The sequence below is a fragment of the Atractosteus spatula genome, chromosome 5 (genome assembly GCF_055471065.1).
Source record: "Atractosteus spatula isolate fAtrSpa1 chromosome 5, fAtrSpa1.hap1, whole genome shotgun sequence".
In the NCBI taxonomy this organism is placed as follows: Eukaryota; Metazoa; Chordata; class Actinopteri; order Semionotiformes; family Lepisosteidae; genus Atractosteus; species Atractosteus spatula.
The window spans coordinates 62,536,307-62,553,104 of NC_142710.1; the positions used below are offsets into that span (position 1 = coordinate 62,536,307).

The 16,798-nt window shown below is 36.0% G+C and overlaps 1 protein-coding gene across 2 annotated transcripts in view; it reads right to left on the bottom strand.

Annotated features, from left to right (window-relative positions):
* The window catches only part of iqsec1b (IQ motif and Sec7 domain ArfGEF 1b), a 203,608-nt gene that overhangs the window by 139,825 nt on the left and 46,985 nt on the right, over positions 1 to 16,798 (bottom strand). For both annotated transcript variants that reach the window (XM_088916110.1, XM_088916107.1), the window contains exon 3: positions 3,691 to 3,798. In XM_088916110.1, coding sequence (XP_088772236.1) covers positions 3,691 to 3,798 — 108 coding nt within the window. The remainder of the gene's footprint in view (positions 1 to 3,690; positions 3,799 to 16,798) is intronic.

The window sequence follows — 16,798 nt, forward strand, 5'->3', positions numbered from 1 at the left end:
GACTCAGTCTAAATGACAAAGACAGCAGTGTCAGGGCTTTAAATTAAATACATTTTCACAAAAGGGATGGGTTTAATCATAAATATACATATTTTAATTAAAAAATACCCTCTGTCATGATGCATTCCTCTTTATTTTATTAATGCAAACAAGGATTTATTTAGAAACCAAACTGCCATGAGAATTAGTCTAAGAAAGCAGACTGTTGTCTCCCAAGCCAAAAACTATTGTTTTCCATTGTTTATTGTACCCGTCCTCAAAACTATGAGACAAATGTGCATTTGTCAGAAATTGTAGACACACAAGCATAGAACAATTAAAAAAAGCTTTTTTCCAAAAGGTTGTCTTTGTGGCGAAGGGACAATTTAAAAAATACATTTTTTTTCAAAACGTCTAATATTTGAGATTAAATCTCAGACCAAAACTGTTAAGCAAATAGAGAATGAATCATCTTCCTGATTTTTTGGCACAAAGGCTGTTGAGCCAGGCAGTACCTGACTGAGGGTAAGCTTCCATTATTGGGGTTATCAAGGCCCACCTTTCAGCTGCATTCAAACACTGTATCAATTGACCTACCCTGCTAATACTTTGGTTCAGTACTGAACATTCATTATGTGCCACCTTATGAATAAGCCTGAAAAGAAACACTAAGGAACAGAAACCAAATAAGGTGATAAATATTTGATAAAATCATGAATTACTAATAGTCAGCTTCAAACGCAGTTTTTTTTTCAGAATTATGTCTCATAAAAATCTAACCAACCCACACTTTTCTAGCTGTGCAAGTACAAAATGGATACAACAATAATGCATTGCCAGAAAAAAGGCTTTCAGCACTGCTTGCTTCAAGTGTACAGTATATAGGATTAATGATGGCAGTGTAGCATAAGCAGGTACAGTAGGTTTCCACTCTGGACAACTGGCGGGTTGTCAAATCTCTGCTACAGACCCTGAGTGAGGAACATGATTCCAGTTGCTCCAGTCCACCCAACTGCACAAAAGGGAAATACTGCTGGGGGTAATCCATGTGTACTGGCCATGGGCAGGGGGAGAAGGTCATTCACTTAACGCCATGGAAATTCAAGAAGAGCTCTTTGCCAGATGTACCACTGAGCCTCTGATAAGGAAATTACTAACCCTTTATGGGATTTAAGAATCTGAATATAAATGACCGTACCTATTACTGAATCACAATACTTTGGGAAACAGAATTGTCTTAAGTCTACCATCTTTCTGTGGTAGACAGAACTTTTTTAATTCACTTCATTTTTTTTCTGAAGTGGTCTTTAAACGTAGGTAAGAGACTAGGACACAAATAATCCCTTCTCTCTCTTCATAAACAAACCTACACACAACCATTGAATGCCCACTCAGACACCGTCTGGTACATTAGTTCTAATTAAGCAGAAGCTGCCACACACCTGTTGGAACTGATACAGGATGTTTTTAAAATTCCAGCCCACTGGGTTATCCCAGGGTGCTCTGCTTCCAAAGACATGGTGATTGGGTTGACTGGTCTCTAAATTGTCTGAGTGAGTGGGGCCTGTTGGACTGACGTCCAGTGTAGTCCTGCCTTGTGCCCTATTCATTCAGGATAGTTTCCAGGTTCCCAAGTCCCTTACCAGGAATAAGAGACTTTCTAACAATGGATGGAAGAATGCCATGCAGTAGGTACTGTATAAGACAAAATGTATCTACCTAAGCAGTGCACCTGTACATTACAGCATTCCAGATACTCTTAGAATATTCCCTTTAGCATCACTTCTTCTACTACACTAACTAAAGTGGATGCGCTTAACAGCAAAGACACGGTTGTTTAATAGTCTTCTCCTGTGTATTCTCATCTTCTAATGAAAAACAATTTGGTGGAGCCGAGGAAAGAAGAAAAAAAAAAACTTGTTAAAGACTCAAACTGATGAAGTTAGCAGACAATTAACTTAATTAACTTTTAAAAGCCTGTTACTCAACTGTTTTTAGATTGGTCTGACATGAATTTATAGTTAATTTCGCCAAGGAAAAGGAACAGGATTTTCATTGCAAAACTCTGTGGGAGTCTACTGCAAACTATAACACAGTGAAAAGGGTCTGAAATTTCCTGTGAACTCTTTCAAGTGAGCTTCCCACAGCTCTGAATTCTTGAGATTTAAATATTTTGATCTCTTGCAGTTCATTTCATTTGTAAATCAGCTCTTAGGTCGCATTCTACTGACTTTATTGAAGTGAAATAAGCACCCACACTATGCAATTTGCTGGAGAATTTCAATGGGTTTCTGTTGATGAGAAAATAATAAATTATGTGTTTTATCACTGCTTGTGCAAGCAAATCAGTGACTACAGGACAGCAATGAAGATCTCTCTCTCGAGATACATAATTGTTTGTCATGTCCAGATTCATTAAAATATTGATTTGCGAACAACATATATGGATGGATATTAGGAGCAGTTTCCACTGAACTCCAGGAGATAATTTTCATTTGCAAAGAAGATAACAAAGGGTAAACATATTTCTCTTTTTTTAAAGGGCCCAAATTCCTCTGATAAATGAAAATAATCCAGGTAATAAGTCTTGGAGCCTGGAGCTGATCTCATACCCTTACCTTGACGATAGCAGAGAAGCAGTAAAAAGTAAATCAGAAATGAATGACTCTTGAGTATGGAAGGTTGCAGGTAAAAGTATTCAAGTGATAAACACTCAAGTAGGATGTGGAATTTTAAATTCTCAAACTTCTGCTTATTACTGATGGTTGAATGTAAGTTGTTGGTAAGCAGCACGTGACACACAGAGGATGAAATTCTAGGTTATTGCTCCAAGAATTGGAGAGTTGAATCCCGTGAAACTTAGTGTCACTAGGTGAGAGGTAAGAGTGAAGCAACAAAATAAAGCTGTTTGCCAAGTAAAGTGGCCAGTCTTTCTCCTATAACATTCTATTGCACAACACAAATGATCTGAAAACAGAATCCAGCAAAACATTTTACTTTGTCTTGAGAATTCAACTAAAATGCATATAAACTGCAGGGTAAAAACAATAACTCAATATACAGTTGCAGGTATCAATGAAATAAGATGTTTCATTCATTGCCATTTATAATTAATGAAATTAAGGGAGATCCATTTTGTTTGGGAAGTGGTTTTCAGTAAATATGCAGTTACACACTAATGTAGACTGGTAGTTGGAACTCTATGCAATTTGCAACTTCCACATGCTCAAGGAAGAGTGGATTTTTTCCAAAAATATTATATAAATCATTAAAACACAAACCTCATCTAGTGCCACACATAGTCAGTGTCCTACTTAAAGAAATAAACATTATGCCTACTAAGCCTTTTTATAACTAAACATTTTACATGATCAGATTGACCACAAACATCTTAAACAAAACGTTTTGGCTATGTTGCTCTGTGCATAAAAGCATTCTGTATGCACTTCTGATAAAGCAGATGTTTCAGTAGGTACTAGAAAAAAAACAATTAATATACAGTAATACATAATAATAAAGGTCAACGCCAGAACTCAGAATTCCTTAAACAACAAGCACAACTACACAGTATTACCAAACAGGCTTATATTTTGCATCAGAAGATGAAACTGAAACACCCAAACTTGGAAAAAAAAAGTCAAGTCATGCACATCAACACATCGTTATCTCAACAATTCCAATGGTAATGAGTAAATAAACCCTTTAGTTTACCCAAAAGATGCGGACTTCCACTTGTGACAGGGATAACTTCTTCTGCACAGCGCAGTAGCAAGTTTGCCAGGGTTTTCCGTGACTTCAATGGGCAAAGAAGCATATCTTCTTTAGGAAGAAAAAAATAAAAAAGCAAATTCACACATTGCACTTCTCAAAGATACCACAGCAGTTGCAGAATGTATGGCCGGAATCTCGTAAGACTAGAAATGAAGTCACAGCAAAACACATGCTGAACTTTCTTTTTGAATAGATCTTTATGTCACAAAAAATAACATGGGGGAAAGCAAATAGGGTTTCAAATACAATACATCTTTACATTAAAGAAATATTAGCACATACATGTTGCTTGTTACTAACATGTCTGTCCATTTAAGAAGGATTTCATTTGAATGGACAGATAAAAGATAAGTAATAATGCTTGCCAAACAGCGTGGACTTGTGTCCACAAATAAGTAAAAACATCAAACTCCGAATACCATCTAAGTGCATATTTGTAAAAACATTTGTTGAAGACTGCTCTGTCTCTTCTAAAGTAAACACCTGTTATTGACAGTGATAAGAAAACAATGAGCAAACAGTCGTGTGACAGCAAAAACCAGAACTTTACTATTTAATGTGCTGTAATTAGAACAATTAACTTTAAAAAAAGACAATATCTAACACCACTTTATTTACTCAGGAATAAAGACATAAGTAATTATCTATATCCATGCAATATGCATTTCAGTTGCTTTGAAACATGAACTGACAGCTTCCAAACCCAGCCACCTACAGTATATGGTGCTCTGCGTATCCTAAAACCAGGAGAATAAGAAATGCAGTGTGAAATGGAACAAGAAACATTAAGATATAATCAAAACAGCAACACCATGTTTGCATAAAGGGTGAAAAAAGTTGTGAAAATAGATAGAAGACGGAAGTCTACAGGTCAAGCATAGGCTGTATATAGACAATTAATGAAGAAGGAATGAAGTCCTGACATCCAAGTACAGCGCTCAACGGCAGAAAAAGGCCCTAGGCAGAACAAACCAGTGTGAGGGAGTTACAGCAATAAATATGAGTCTGCATTTTCTCTAAGCGTCTAATTGCTGTGCCACTGTGAGTAACAGTGGATAGGGGCACATGCAATTGAGCTCTTTCTAACTGCACGCTGAAACTGACTGGCAGACAGGAATGGCATGTACAGTACGAAACCCTTGAACTGCTTTTGAACTTCATAAGGAATGGATGAGAATCCCGAGTTAAAACAACGGCTCATGTTCTGAATACCCGGGAGGCGTAGCTCCACCAAGCTCGCATTTACCACAGACAGACAAGGCTGTTTTCCAAAAACTGCAGATGGATTCCACCATCGGAACCAGCCGACGTTTAAAAGAAACTGATTGTCCCCCTCCCATTCCCAGGAAAAGGCTGCTCATCCCTGGAAGGGACAAAGCAGAAGGGATGGTAGCCATCTCATGTGTAACAAAAACTACATTTACACAGGAATGAATGCAGGGCCATTGCAAAACTACCAGATTACAGTATTCTGAAATCTCTGATATCCAATAAAACCATGCAATGCAAATGCAATGTAATAAACCTTCATTGCAATGCATTTCCACTGGGTTTCTATTATAAACCTATCAAATTCATATAAAGGACTGAACTGACAAATACCAAACAACAAGGGCATAAAGCAGGAAACTGTAACATTGATTTTTTCTGCTAAAATTTGGCTCTGTCCCTGAATTTGCAAAAATGCTGAATTGACAACATAGCCATGACATCCTGTATTTGAGTGATGCTGCAATTACAACACAACGCTTCTACAGTATATCCATGCATTTTCATTTCACTTTTCCTGGAAGGTTCATGACTATTCCACTATAGTCTATAGACTATTCCACATACAGTTCTTATGTGTGATTACAATAGAGATAGAGAATCAACTGAGCAAACTCAGAGTAAAAAAACGAACAGACAATAATAAAAAATAATTGGGGACCAGCACACTTTATCCAGAAATTACAACAAATTTCTTACAAAATTATAGCTAACCTGACAAACTGTCTGGCAAAACTACTTGGCAGAAAGGAATCATTTCGCAAATATGTAAATTATTTATTTTCTATCTCCCCTTAGACGGGTTCAGCAAGTATTTTCCTTCAGAGTTTTCCTCTGTTATATTAACAATATCATAACTCCAGGGCTACTTGTGCATTCAGCTGTGATTTGAAGTACATTAAGAAAACCAAGATGCCAAGATATTATGTATCTATAAATGACAAATCATGCTCAATTTAATACATAGGAATATGAAAGAATGTTTTCAAAGCCGAGTCTAATTGTAGTCACACAGTTCACACTAGGTGAAACTGTGCTGACTGTATTGTTCATTGTACAATACGTGTTTGAAAATACCTGAATAAAGGCACATTATGCATGTACTGAATAATTCCCATATCAGTTTAAAAGTACAGAACAGTCTGGAGGTTCTGTGAATACATACTGTACATTTTCACTCCATCTATGACCAGGAAGACTTAGTATGGGTAAAGATGTGGTAAACTTGATCTGGATCTTGGGAGCACATGGTGCAGGGCTAGACGTGATCCCAAGATCCAGTAGAAAAGGACACTCCAGCAAAATAACTAAATTAGAAATTGAACCTGCCTTCAGTGCTACAGCACCACACATACTGTACAATATGCATTTCTCTGTTAAAATTAAGGAAATATTTAACTAAGCTCATGAAACTACAGTAACATACTGTATATTCTATCACTTGCTCATACAGTATATTAATCACGGCCGAAATGTTGTGTTTTCTTTCTTCTCTTTTCAGCATGGAATAAACCTATTACTTGTTCCTTTGCAGCCTACGCATGCTGACACAGCTCCCCACCTGAACTACTTGTATACAGTATATAAATATCTAAGCAATTTCTTTGTGCTTATGGAATAGTACCATTGTCTAGTTACTTACAGTGGACCTCTTACTAGTAAAATGGTCTTTTTGTGCGGTGCCACAGATAGCTACAGTAAGCCATGCCCTCATACTGTACATATTACCAACAGAGCAACAGCAACAACAGGGTGACTAATAGTTTAGGGTATAGACAGATAACCCTAAATTGTGAACACAGTTTATCTCGCAAATAATACAAGTCGGAGAAGCACGTACTCCAGTACTAGTAGAAAAAAAAGTTTTTACGGTACTTCACATTAACTAGCAATTTGCCCTTCAAAGTAGAAAACGTGTCCAAAATTGTACAGTAGTCAACCAAAAGTTCTATACTGGTCTAACAAGGTGATCAGCCGGCAGAACTGAATACAATATAGTTGACCATCATATATACTGTAAACTAGCATCCATGTTTAACGTCCCCATAATAATGGCTATATGCATGGTTGTTGCATATAAATGAAATGTACTCAAGCTACAGTAGTCACGTTATTACACCATCTTAGGATGTTGTTTTCATCAGTTCCTTAGGGGATTTTTCCAGACTCTAAGAAACGAAGATGGCAGAAGTGTTATTCCACAAATCTAATCGGTGGTCTTAATCACATAAAACAATCATCTAATTGACTGCGTGAAACATAATTTTGGGAAAAGCAACTCATTCCCATTTAATGAAAAATCTCCATTTAATTCTTTTAGCACAAAGTATGACTAATGGGGGAGCTGACTGAAAGGAAGCCCATTCCATTTACTGCTTTTTTTTTTAGATTGAATTATTAATTTCCAACTGCTAATCATAATTCTTTTTTTTTGTTGTTTTTGTTGCAGTTACTGACAGTTAACCATGAATTGTGGATCATGAATTATTCAGATTGTATTAATCCCCTTCGCTATGGGTTTTGGCACAGCTACTGGGTTGTAAATTAATTGAAAGAAATTTCTTTTCATGTCACAGAGCTAAAAGAAACACACCATAACCTGTTACTTCCGAACGTAGCACAGGGTATACGTTCTTTCAAAAGCTTATTGAGAATGTTTATGTGTACTATCTCATGTTTTACTCACTCATTGAATTAAAGAGTCTTCTGAACAAATGCAATTCAAGGACAAATCAGCTTTGGACTTCAGCAACCCATAGCTCATAGTAATAATCTGTGATGCCATGAGGCTAAGTCCTGCAGCGATTTCTCAGTTTTCCATATAAGCCTCTGTTATCACTAGAAAGCAGGTTCCGAATTACGTAACTATGTTTACTAAATATCCTTGGTTTGTAGCCTCAAAAATGTTTAAAGGTCTGAGAATTCGCATTATGTGTTACAGTTTGGTGTCCCTGCAAATTTTTCACTCCACTTTGAGCCACGTTACTCAAACCCCATCAAAAGAAAACATATGACTAACCTTAAATTCTGCTGTGCACTCACCTTCTAGTTTCTATGCTATTATTGAAGAACAACCTTCAACATCAAAAGCCAGCACTAACCTTTTATCTGAAGTACACAATAATTGTTCAAACACAACCCACCTGGCAATCTGGCCAAAAGTGAATAAGCATTACATAATTAAACCCAAGACAGACAGAATTATTCCATTTTAATACTTGACATTCTTGTTTTGGTCCTCTCAAATATTGTTTTAGTATCAGAGTTCCTTTCATCATCTATTACCTCCAAACTGTTTTTAGAAGTCTTAGTTTCCTTACTTGTCTGGAATGACCCTGAAAATACAAGGTACTGTAACCTGCTACCATTTTCAGCTGCCTGATCCCATTGAAGAAAGTTTATTGATTTGGCTGTTCCAGGATTACCTAACTGTGACCCAGAATAAGAGGGAAAATGGATTTAGGAAAAAAATAAGCAATTGTTAGAATTCTCATTGTTTTATATGGAGATTTAAAACTTCAAGCTTTAGATTCAACACGCAAAAATGTAAATTCCCTTGTTTAAAGAATGTAGCTGATCTTCCCACAGTAGTTGTTTGTTTTGTTTAAAAATGAAGGAGCTATTTTCTGGAGTCACTCTGATTTATCATCACTGGGCATGGTTGCAGAAGGAACAGCCAGCGCATTAGGAGTTTTAAAAAATACATTTGTCATGAGCAAATGCCTTGTGGTACAATCTGACACTGACAAACAGTTGAAGAAGCTAAACACATAAATTAGAGATCTTCTCTGATTAATTTTGATTTAATGCCAAAATGTAAGTCTGCACATAAAAACGAAAAGCAATCAATGCTCTTATCACCAACAAATACCAACAGTACAATTCTAAGACCTCCAAATGCAGTACATCAAAAACTCGCAAAACGCACTGTTAAAACAATATTGAATTACACCCTTGCTTCACTTGGCAATGTAATCTTCTATCACTGGACTCCAATCTCATATAAGCTGTCAATATTGGTGTCAGCATGCCATCATGATCTCAGACTCCAGCACAAATGGATCAACAAAGGGGAACAGGTTTCTTCTTTGGAGATGTCCTCTCTACAGGGAGGGAAAATTCATGTGGTGCATATGGCTTCACACACAACACTTACACTGCATTCAAATGTTCAGTGACCTTGCTGTCATTTGTTTTATGAGATGTGATAAGTAAAAAAAAAAGAAAGAATGAAACAGAAGTACTTCTAATAGTCAAATGCTTCAGTCAAATGTGCCATCCTGAATTTAAACAAGAAAGGAGAAAACTAATATCACAAATGAATACCAAAGTACAAGTGAATATACAGCACTTTTCTAAATGATTCACTCTCACTCATTCAAACAAGGTGAAGAGGAACCACAAAATGTCCCAGCGTGGGTGTGTTCTCATTGGTACAAATGGTAAAAACAACATCAGAGTGACTGTTACACCAGTTTATATACCAGCATGTAACACAGGTGCTATTAAAAAGGGTATTTATGCACAATTTAGAAAGTTTTCTATTAATGTAGGACCAGTACTTGATAGAGAAGTATTGTGTATTGTGGTGTTTTTTCTTGTACATTACAACAGTCTAGAAAGTTACTGAAACTACATCAATGACTTACAAAGTGATACACAGTTATATAACATGATTTTGTCTCATTTTGAGTGTGTTTATTTATTCGTCAAATACTGTATGTCACCACGTCTTGTTTTCCAGTACCTGCGCTTTATACTAACAAAATGCTGAAATAGTGTCCAGTAGTAGACATCCTTTCTGCATTAAATATTTAAGATTTTCAGCTGGCTTTAAACAGAAGTGTGTTCTGACACAGCTACTACAAGGTTCTTACAAAACTGAAATTACTGTATGCTAGAGATTGAAACTGGGCAGCTACAGCTTCAACACAGCAGGAAGCAAGTGAGGCTGGTCAGCCTTCACTACCTCAGCTTTTTATTAGATTCAATGACAACAAGTGTAAAACTCACACAATTTACAAATTGCTTTTCGTTTTCTTACTGGCTGAATTGTTTTTAAATTGCATTGGTCAACAGACTTGACAGCTGGCATTTTGGACTCTGACGCCAGACAGGATTTGAGGGATGTGATTTTATTTGGTTGTTATTTGCCTTAGCATGCAGCTGCTTCCTTACTAGAGTATCTCTGGAAATGAGATTTTAAATTCTCCCAAGTTTGGTGATGGAGAAAGAAAACTAAAAACAAAAGTAGAATTGAATTATAATGAACGTTATAATGAAACTTCCCAAAAGTTCCTATTTTTAAAAAACATATCAATTTATTACTGATCACTTTTTGCATTTATATAGAAAGCACTTAAAATGTCTTTTTATACCAACTCAATACACTAAATTCTTTATATTTATAAACAGATACAGTATATTTGTGTGTTGATATTCAATAAAGGGGTTTTTCTGGTTTTACTCACACGGACACTGAAAAATAGAATGTTTGAAGCAGGGACCATTGTTGAGAGAAAACTAATATTACCGCAGTAACTGATAAGGTATTGCACAGTGTGTGTGGAGAGAGGGTTAAAGGAGTACAAAAAATAAAAATTAATTTTATGCGGCACAGTAGCTGCTGTAACCTTCAGATTCCTACAGTTTCAAGGTGCAGCAGTGTATTTAGAATTTATATCATCCTCAACTGGGGCAGCACGGCAGCGCAGTGGTTAGCACTGCTGCCTTGCAGTGCTGGGGCCCTGGGTTCGATTCCTGACCTGGGGTGCTGTCTGAGGGGAAGTTTGTACTGTATGTTCTCCCCTAATGTATGTATATTCCTACAGTTTCTGTAGGTCCTCCCTGTGTTTGTGTGGGTTTCCTCTTGGTGCTCCCGTTTTCCTTCCACAGTCCAAAAATAAACTGGTTGGGTACTTTGCTTTTGGGAAAATCTGCCGCCGAGACCAACTGGCCTCCCACCAGGGGTCCCCCCACCCTGCCTCCATTTGCTTACCCCCACGCCCCTGAACTGGATGAAGAGGTGAGAAAATGGATGAATGGATAATCCTCAAATCTTCGGAATGTCATGATGCTCAATCCATAATGGCTCGATACTTGAACACACGCGATAAAAGTTCAAAACAGATTACGGGAAATCCAACAATCGTGCGACTTTTACGTGGCTAGAAGAGACTGTGTCAGAAAGTGAAAGACAAATCTTAGAGTTTGAGAATCTTAGAGAATTAGAGAATTTGTTCAGCCAGAAAGATTATTCTGTTCTAACAGTAATTTAATATAAAGCCAACAAATTATTTTCTTAGGTAATAAACATATTTTTTACCTATAATATATACTTACATAACAGGATGTGTATACTGTCTCTCTATATTCTGCCTCTTCAAATTCGCTATACCTTCAAGTTATCACATGTGAGGCAAAAGAGACTGACATATCCCTTACACATTGATTATGAATTCTGACAAATTCACATTATCACTGTTTTAAAGGCATATTTCAATGACTTGAATTGAATTCTGCTTTAGACAGAAACACCTGCCAATTTTTGCAGCAAGACAAAGCTTTAACGCTGGTTTTGACTAAAACCATCCGTTCACAAGACAGTTATTAAAATACATTTATCTTACACCAGTGTCAGATTCAAGTTACTTTTCACCGGTTTATTGACTACCAGCAGCCTTTACTGCTCAGTAATGTATATCTCAGCACTGTATTCCTCTGAGAGGAGTTATTTATAACATGCAGTACTAAGTTCAAAAGTATTTAATAATTAATGATGCTCACGCTTTCCAGTGTAACAAGCTAAATTTGAAGCAGCGGAGTTTACTATAAATTTGTGGCCAGCACATTAACATTACACACTACAGGCCTTCCTGGTTCACTAAGATTTAATAGCACACTGTGCTGTGCACAGAGAGAGCTTTACGATTGGGGTATAAACAGTATTTGTCCAGGACAGCTGTTCTACTGTTCTACCCTAGCTGCTGATCCACATGTACAGCCCCTGGTTTCCACTCAATTTCGACATCGCCCAAAAATGCATTAATCGCAACACCATATTAGCACACAGTATTCGGTGTATATTGATTTTGGTGGGTTTTTTTTCAGGCTAGCGCATACAGTAGCGGTGTCTGCTTTCTGATTGCCAAAAGAAAACACAAAGAGTTGAAGCCCCAGAGGTACAGTATATCAGCCCTGCTCTGCAAGCAGCCCAAAAGATGAATAGGGAATGGCTTTGCAGTCATAGCCCTGTCTTTCAGGTAGCAATGAAAAGAAGATGAGCAGGGTCAGCAGCTAATGTGCCCTGTCTAAATTGTCCCCAAAGGAACTCACTCCACACAACAAGGACAGTCAGAACTCCAAAATGAGCAAATGTGCCCTTGAAGGGACTCCAAAACCGTTTTTAAATAGCCATGGTATTAAAAACAGGGACTGTCTCGGAGGGTGCAAAACGAATCTAGAGTTTAGTACACTGAGTTTCTGTATATTTCTGTGACTGAATCAGTACAATGCTTTGTCATTTACACTAGAAGGAAAATATAATCTAAATTATTTTCTATTTATTTGAAGAAGGGGTCAATCTTTATGGATTACTTGAATTAGTCACACAGGTGCATATACAGTATGCATGTATAGTGCACATACTAAAAATCAAAAGCTGATGATACATGTAAACAGGGAAGCTCAGTAAAAAGAAGTGAATCTGCACATAAAACCTTTATAAGGTAGAAGTGCTCTGTCCATTTTCCCATTAACATTTTAGATTATATTTATTGGTTAAGTCCCATTGAGCTTTACTTCCTTTAGTGACTTTAACATCGATGTAGACATGTATCCAGTTCCATATATAAAGGAAAAACCCCTAACATTTTATGAAGGCAATTTCACTTCATCTAACCCCAGAATTTCACATCAGAATTTCTACCTTGGTTGAACAGATGGAATTGCTGTTCTTGAATTGATAATTAAATTGCTCAAGCCGTGAGAAACTCCTTCTTGAAATGTTACATAGAGAGAAACACAAATAAAATGCACAGAAGATAGATTACCCGAGCTGGCACCTCTGTAACGTTCATATTAGTTAGTTTATTGACAGAACTATAGTATAATTGCATGTTTTAAATATATTTATAGAGTTTATGGGACCAAAGCTTTTTATATTTCATTACAAAATAGTTGGAAAATGAAGCATAAAGTAAAATTACAGTACATCTGGGACACTTCTGGAAAACTGAAACATTATTGATGTTGGAGATGAAAAACATTTTCACTTAATAAAGGGTACAATGAGAATGATGAATAATTTTCCTTCTGAAATACAGACAGCTATAACAAACCACGAATATTGTCCATTAATCTTCTAGGTGCAGCTTCCAGAATGATGTCCTGCACCACAGATAACAGTCTCTTAACAGTCTCTTATCCTCTCAAAGTTCATCATGTCACAAAACATTTAGCTCAGCTCTGAAGCTAACAAAGTAATTCAACTGAAACTTAGTTTAAGTATTTTTTAATACATTTAACTACATTTGCCTTAACAAATTATCCAGACTCAAGACTCTTATTTTGTCTATTGCCTTTTCACTCCTAAATCCTGAAATAGTACAGTATAAAATCAAATTAAAATTATGTCTGTTAAAGCACCATGGTCTTTTACCTTTTTAAAGTGTTTCAAGTTTATTGCTAACACAAATTCTCATTGATTTCTTGAACATTTTATGAAAAGCACTGTGCAAAGAACATTCAGAGAGCTTGGATGGAGAGAAGATAAACAACAGCAGCATTCTCAGCTAAAGATATTGGATTCAGTACAAAAACAACAAAGAAAAAACATCTGTTCAGTTACCAGTAAATCTGGGAATATCTGACTGGGATAAAACACTATTGGGATATATGAAAATTCATTTTTGCTGCAACTTATTCAATTATTATTATTGGGCTAATTGTTATTTAAAATAATATAAAATAAAATAATATAAAATAATAAATACTATAATACTTCCTGTAAACAAGATACATTTATTTTTATACTACTCACTATAATGTACAGCATGCAAAAACTACAGAACAACCTCCAGACTTGGCTGGTTAACTAGCCTACTGTAAATTAGGAATCGATTGTTCAACAACTCATTTGAAAATTTCTATTTTATGATTTAGCCAGAATCAAACTGAAACCAATCTAAAATAAAAGCACAAAAGCTGAACAATCCTGTCAGGCCACACCATAGAACAGAAACTAACATTTGTATTCTGATGCACAGAAAAATCTTACTCAGCTACTAAACTACTGTATATTGAAGCTCAGTAAAGCACATTTCCTGTACACAGTTTGTATTAACATCTTTAAATAATTTTGATGTACTGTAGTAGCATCCAAGTCAGGACAGGGCTCTTTATCAGCTACTGTACGTCTAGAACCATAGTCTATAGGAGATTTAACAGAACGACAAAGGCAAACCTAGCAGTGAGCAGTGAAAGACAATTTATATGCATTTCCAGTTTGTTGGATTAAGATTTTGCTTAGAATAAGCGTTCACTGGTACAACTGTATTGTAAATGTGCTCTAATATTTTTTCCTGTATGGCACTGAGATCAGTATTAAGATCTCAAAATGTTTTGTTTATAAAAACTTACAGTTTCTCTTATCATAAGCTATCATTAACTGCACAAACATTTGCCTATTTTATCTGTAATGTTTGATACAGCATTGTATAAGAATAATGTCCTATAACTAATTACGAATATTCCCTTAAACTTACATTTATTTTTAAAATGGCTTTGCTTTATAGCCATTGATTTTGTATGCACCTATCCTGGAAAAGGTCACAAGATATATTAATTAGATTGAGATCTCCCAGTCTGACAAACAGGTTGTTCTCAGCATTGGCCATGAGAAAAGCCCACAGTTTAATGAACATCAATCACAAGAAAAAAAAAGAAAGCTACCTCATCAGTATGCTAGACTTTTATTTTCATTTACTGTATTTTCACAACAAATTCTTTGCCAAGAGCTGACTGATTTAAAGATACTGTAAGCAAGACCTTGAGTTAGGCCTTCAAAAGCAATTTCAATAGACTGCTGACAGCTTCTTTTTGGTAGCATGTGTCCAACACAAAGCAGAAGCTCATAGGTCAGTGAACTCCAAAATGAATTCTAATCTATCTGAATACAAACAATATGAATAAACAATACTTTTCTAGAAATTCATAAACTGTATATGGATATGTAAAAAAAAAAATTTTGTTTTCAATAAAAGGTAATTGAAAACAATTTTTTTTAAATTACAATTAGAAAAGTTAGATTGTTTTTCTTTTCTTATTTTTTTCAGCACTGTCCCCCTTCAGCACGATTTTTTACATTGATGTTAATGTTCTTAAAAAAATCCTATAATTAAAAATTCTTATATTCTTTTTAAATGAAGTTAAAAAATCCTCAAAGGAATACACCCCCCCCAAAAAAATAACGCAATGAAAAAACAAGTGGTTTATGCCTCAATGCAGAGACATTTAATCAGTAGTTGAGAAAAAAAACAGTTATACGGTATAACTCAGTTGCTTTTGGGGAGTTTTCTAAAGCAAATACAAAGTTTGGGCATATTTGTTTAACTATATTCGAGTGGAGAGCTGTAAATGTAAGCGCTGGCTGTGGAGGAACCTATCTTATGTTGAGAATCTTTTCCATCTGAAAATTCTTTAAGCCATAGTTCAACAAGGGAACAAGTAAAAGTTACGTGCATGTTGAAAAGTACTGTGGAAAGAAGAAACACAATGTTTCAGCTGTTGACACTCTCACACCTGAAGAATAATTATTTGGTTCAGTTTTGTCACCCTTTTCATGGATGGGTGTTACATTAACAGTTTTCCAGTCGGTGGTTATTACCCCTGTCCTGAGTGACAGTTTGACGAGTTCTAGTAATGGTCTGTGGACAGCATCTTGTTTGTTTTCAATAATGATGATAGAAGTGCTTCTTATACCTGTGATACTTCTGCCTGCTCTATACAGATATTATTTAATATCAAACTCTAGCTTTGCTCAGCCTGAGACATGAAATCTCTAGTTGTTTCTTGCAAATGCATAACTGAAATGTTCATTTATTAGCAATTAGCGAAACATTATGCATTTTACCTCCGAGATGCTGTAGGTTACTGTATGTATTTGTTTACTGTCCTTTTGTTGTTCTAATGCTGAAAAATGATTTTTATTGCCTTTGCAATATTCTTTTCTATCACTATTATGGCCTTTCTAATATCCAGTGTTGGGTAGATAAAAAAGGGGATATACTTAGAATGGCCCCCTGTCATGTATTGTACTCCCCAATACCAATGTTGACTTGGAAACCTTTGAAATGTAGTTATGAGCAGACAAAGCCACAAAGTCAAGCATCAGAAAAACAAACAAACAAAAAAACCTCACCGAAATTCCTGCTAATTCTGCTAATTCACGCTTCTCTGTCATCACATAGCCATTACTGCTTGGACTGAGAAAGAACTCCTAAAGCAAAAAGTCTTTGGGAGATGGAGGAAACTGAGCGAGATAGGAAACGGCAGTGCGCAGTACAAATCCATAGAGACAAAACAGGAAACACGCAGACTCCACACAGATAGTAGGAACTGAACCCTGGAGTGATGAGGCTGTACCTCTAACCACCTTGCTACCATATGCTGCCTGACCGATTATTCATATAGCACCACTTTAGTCACACACGATTAAACTATTAACATTATGGATAATCAAAAATGAAAAGGAGAGCAAATATGTAGATGAGAATGCATA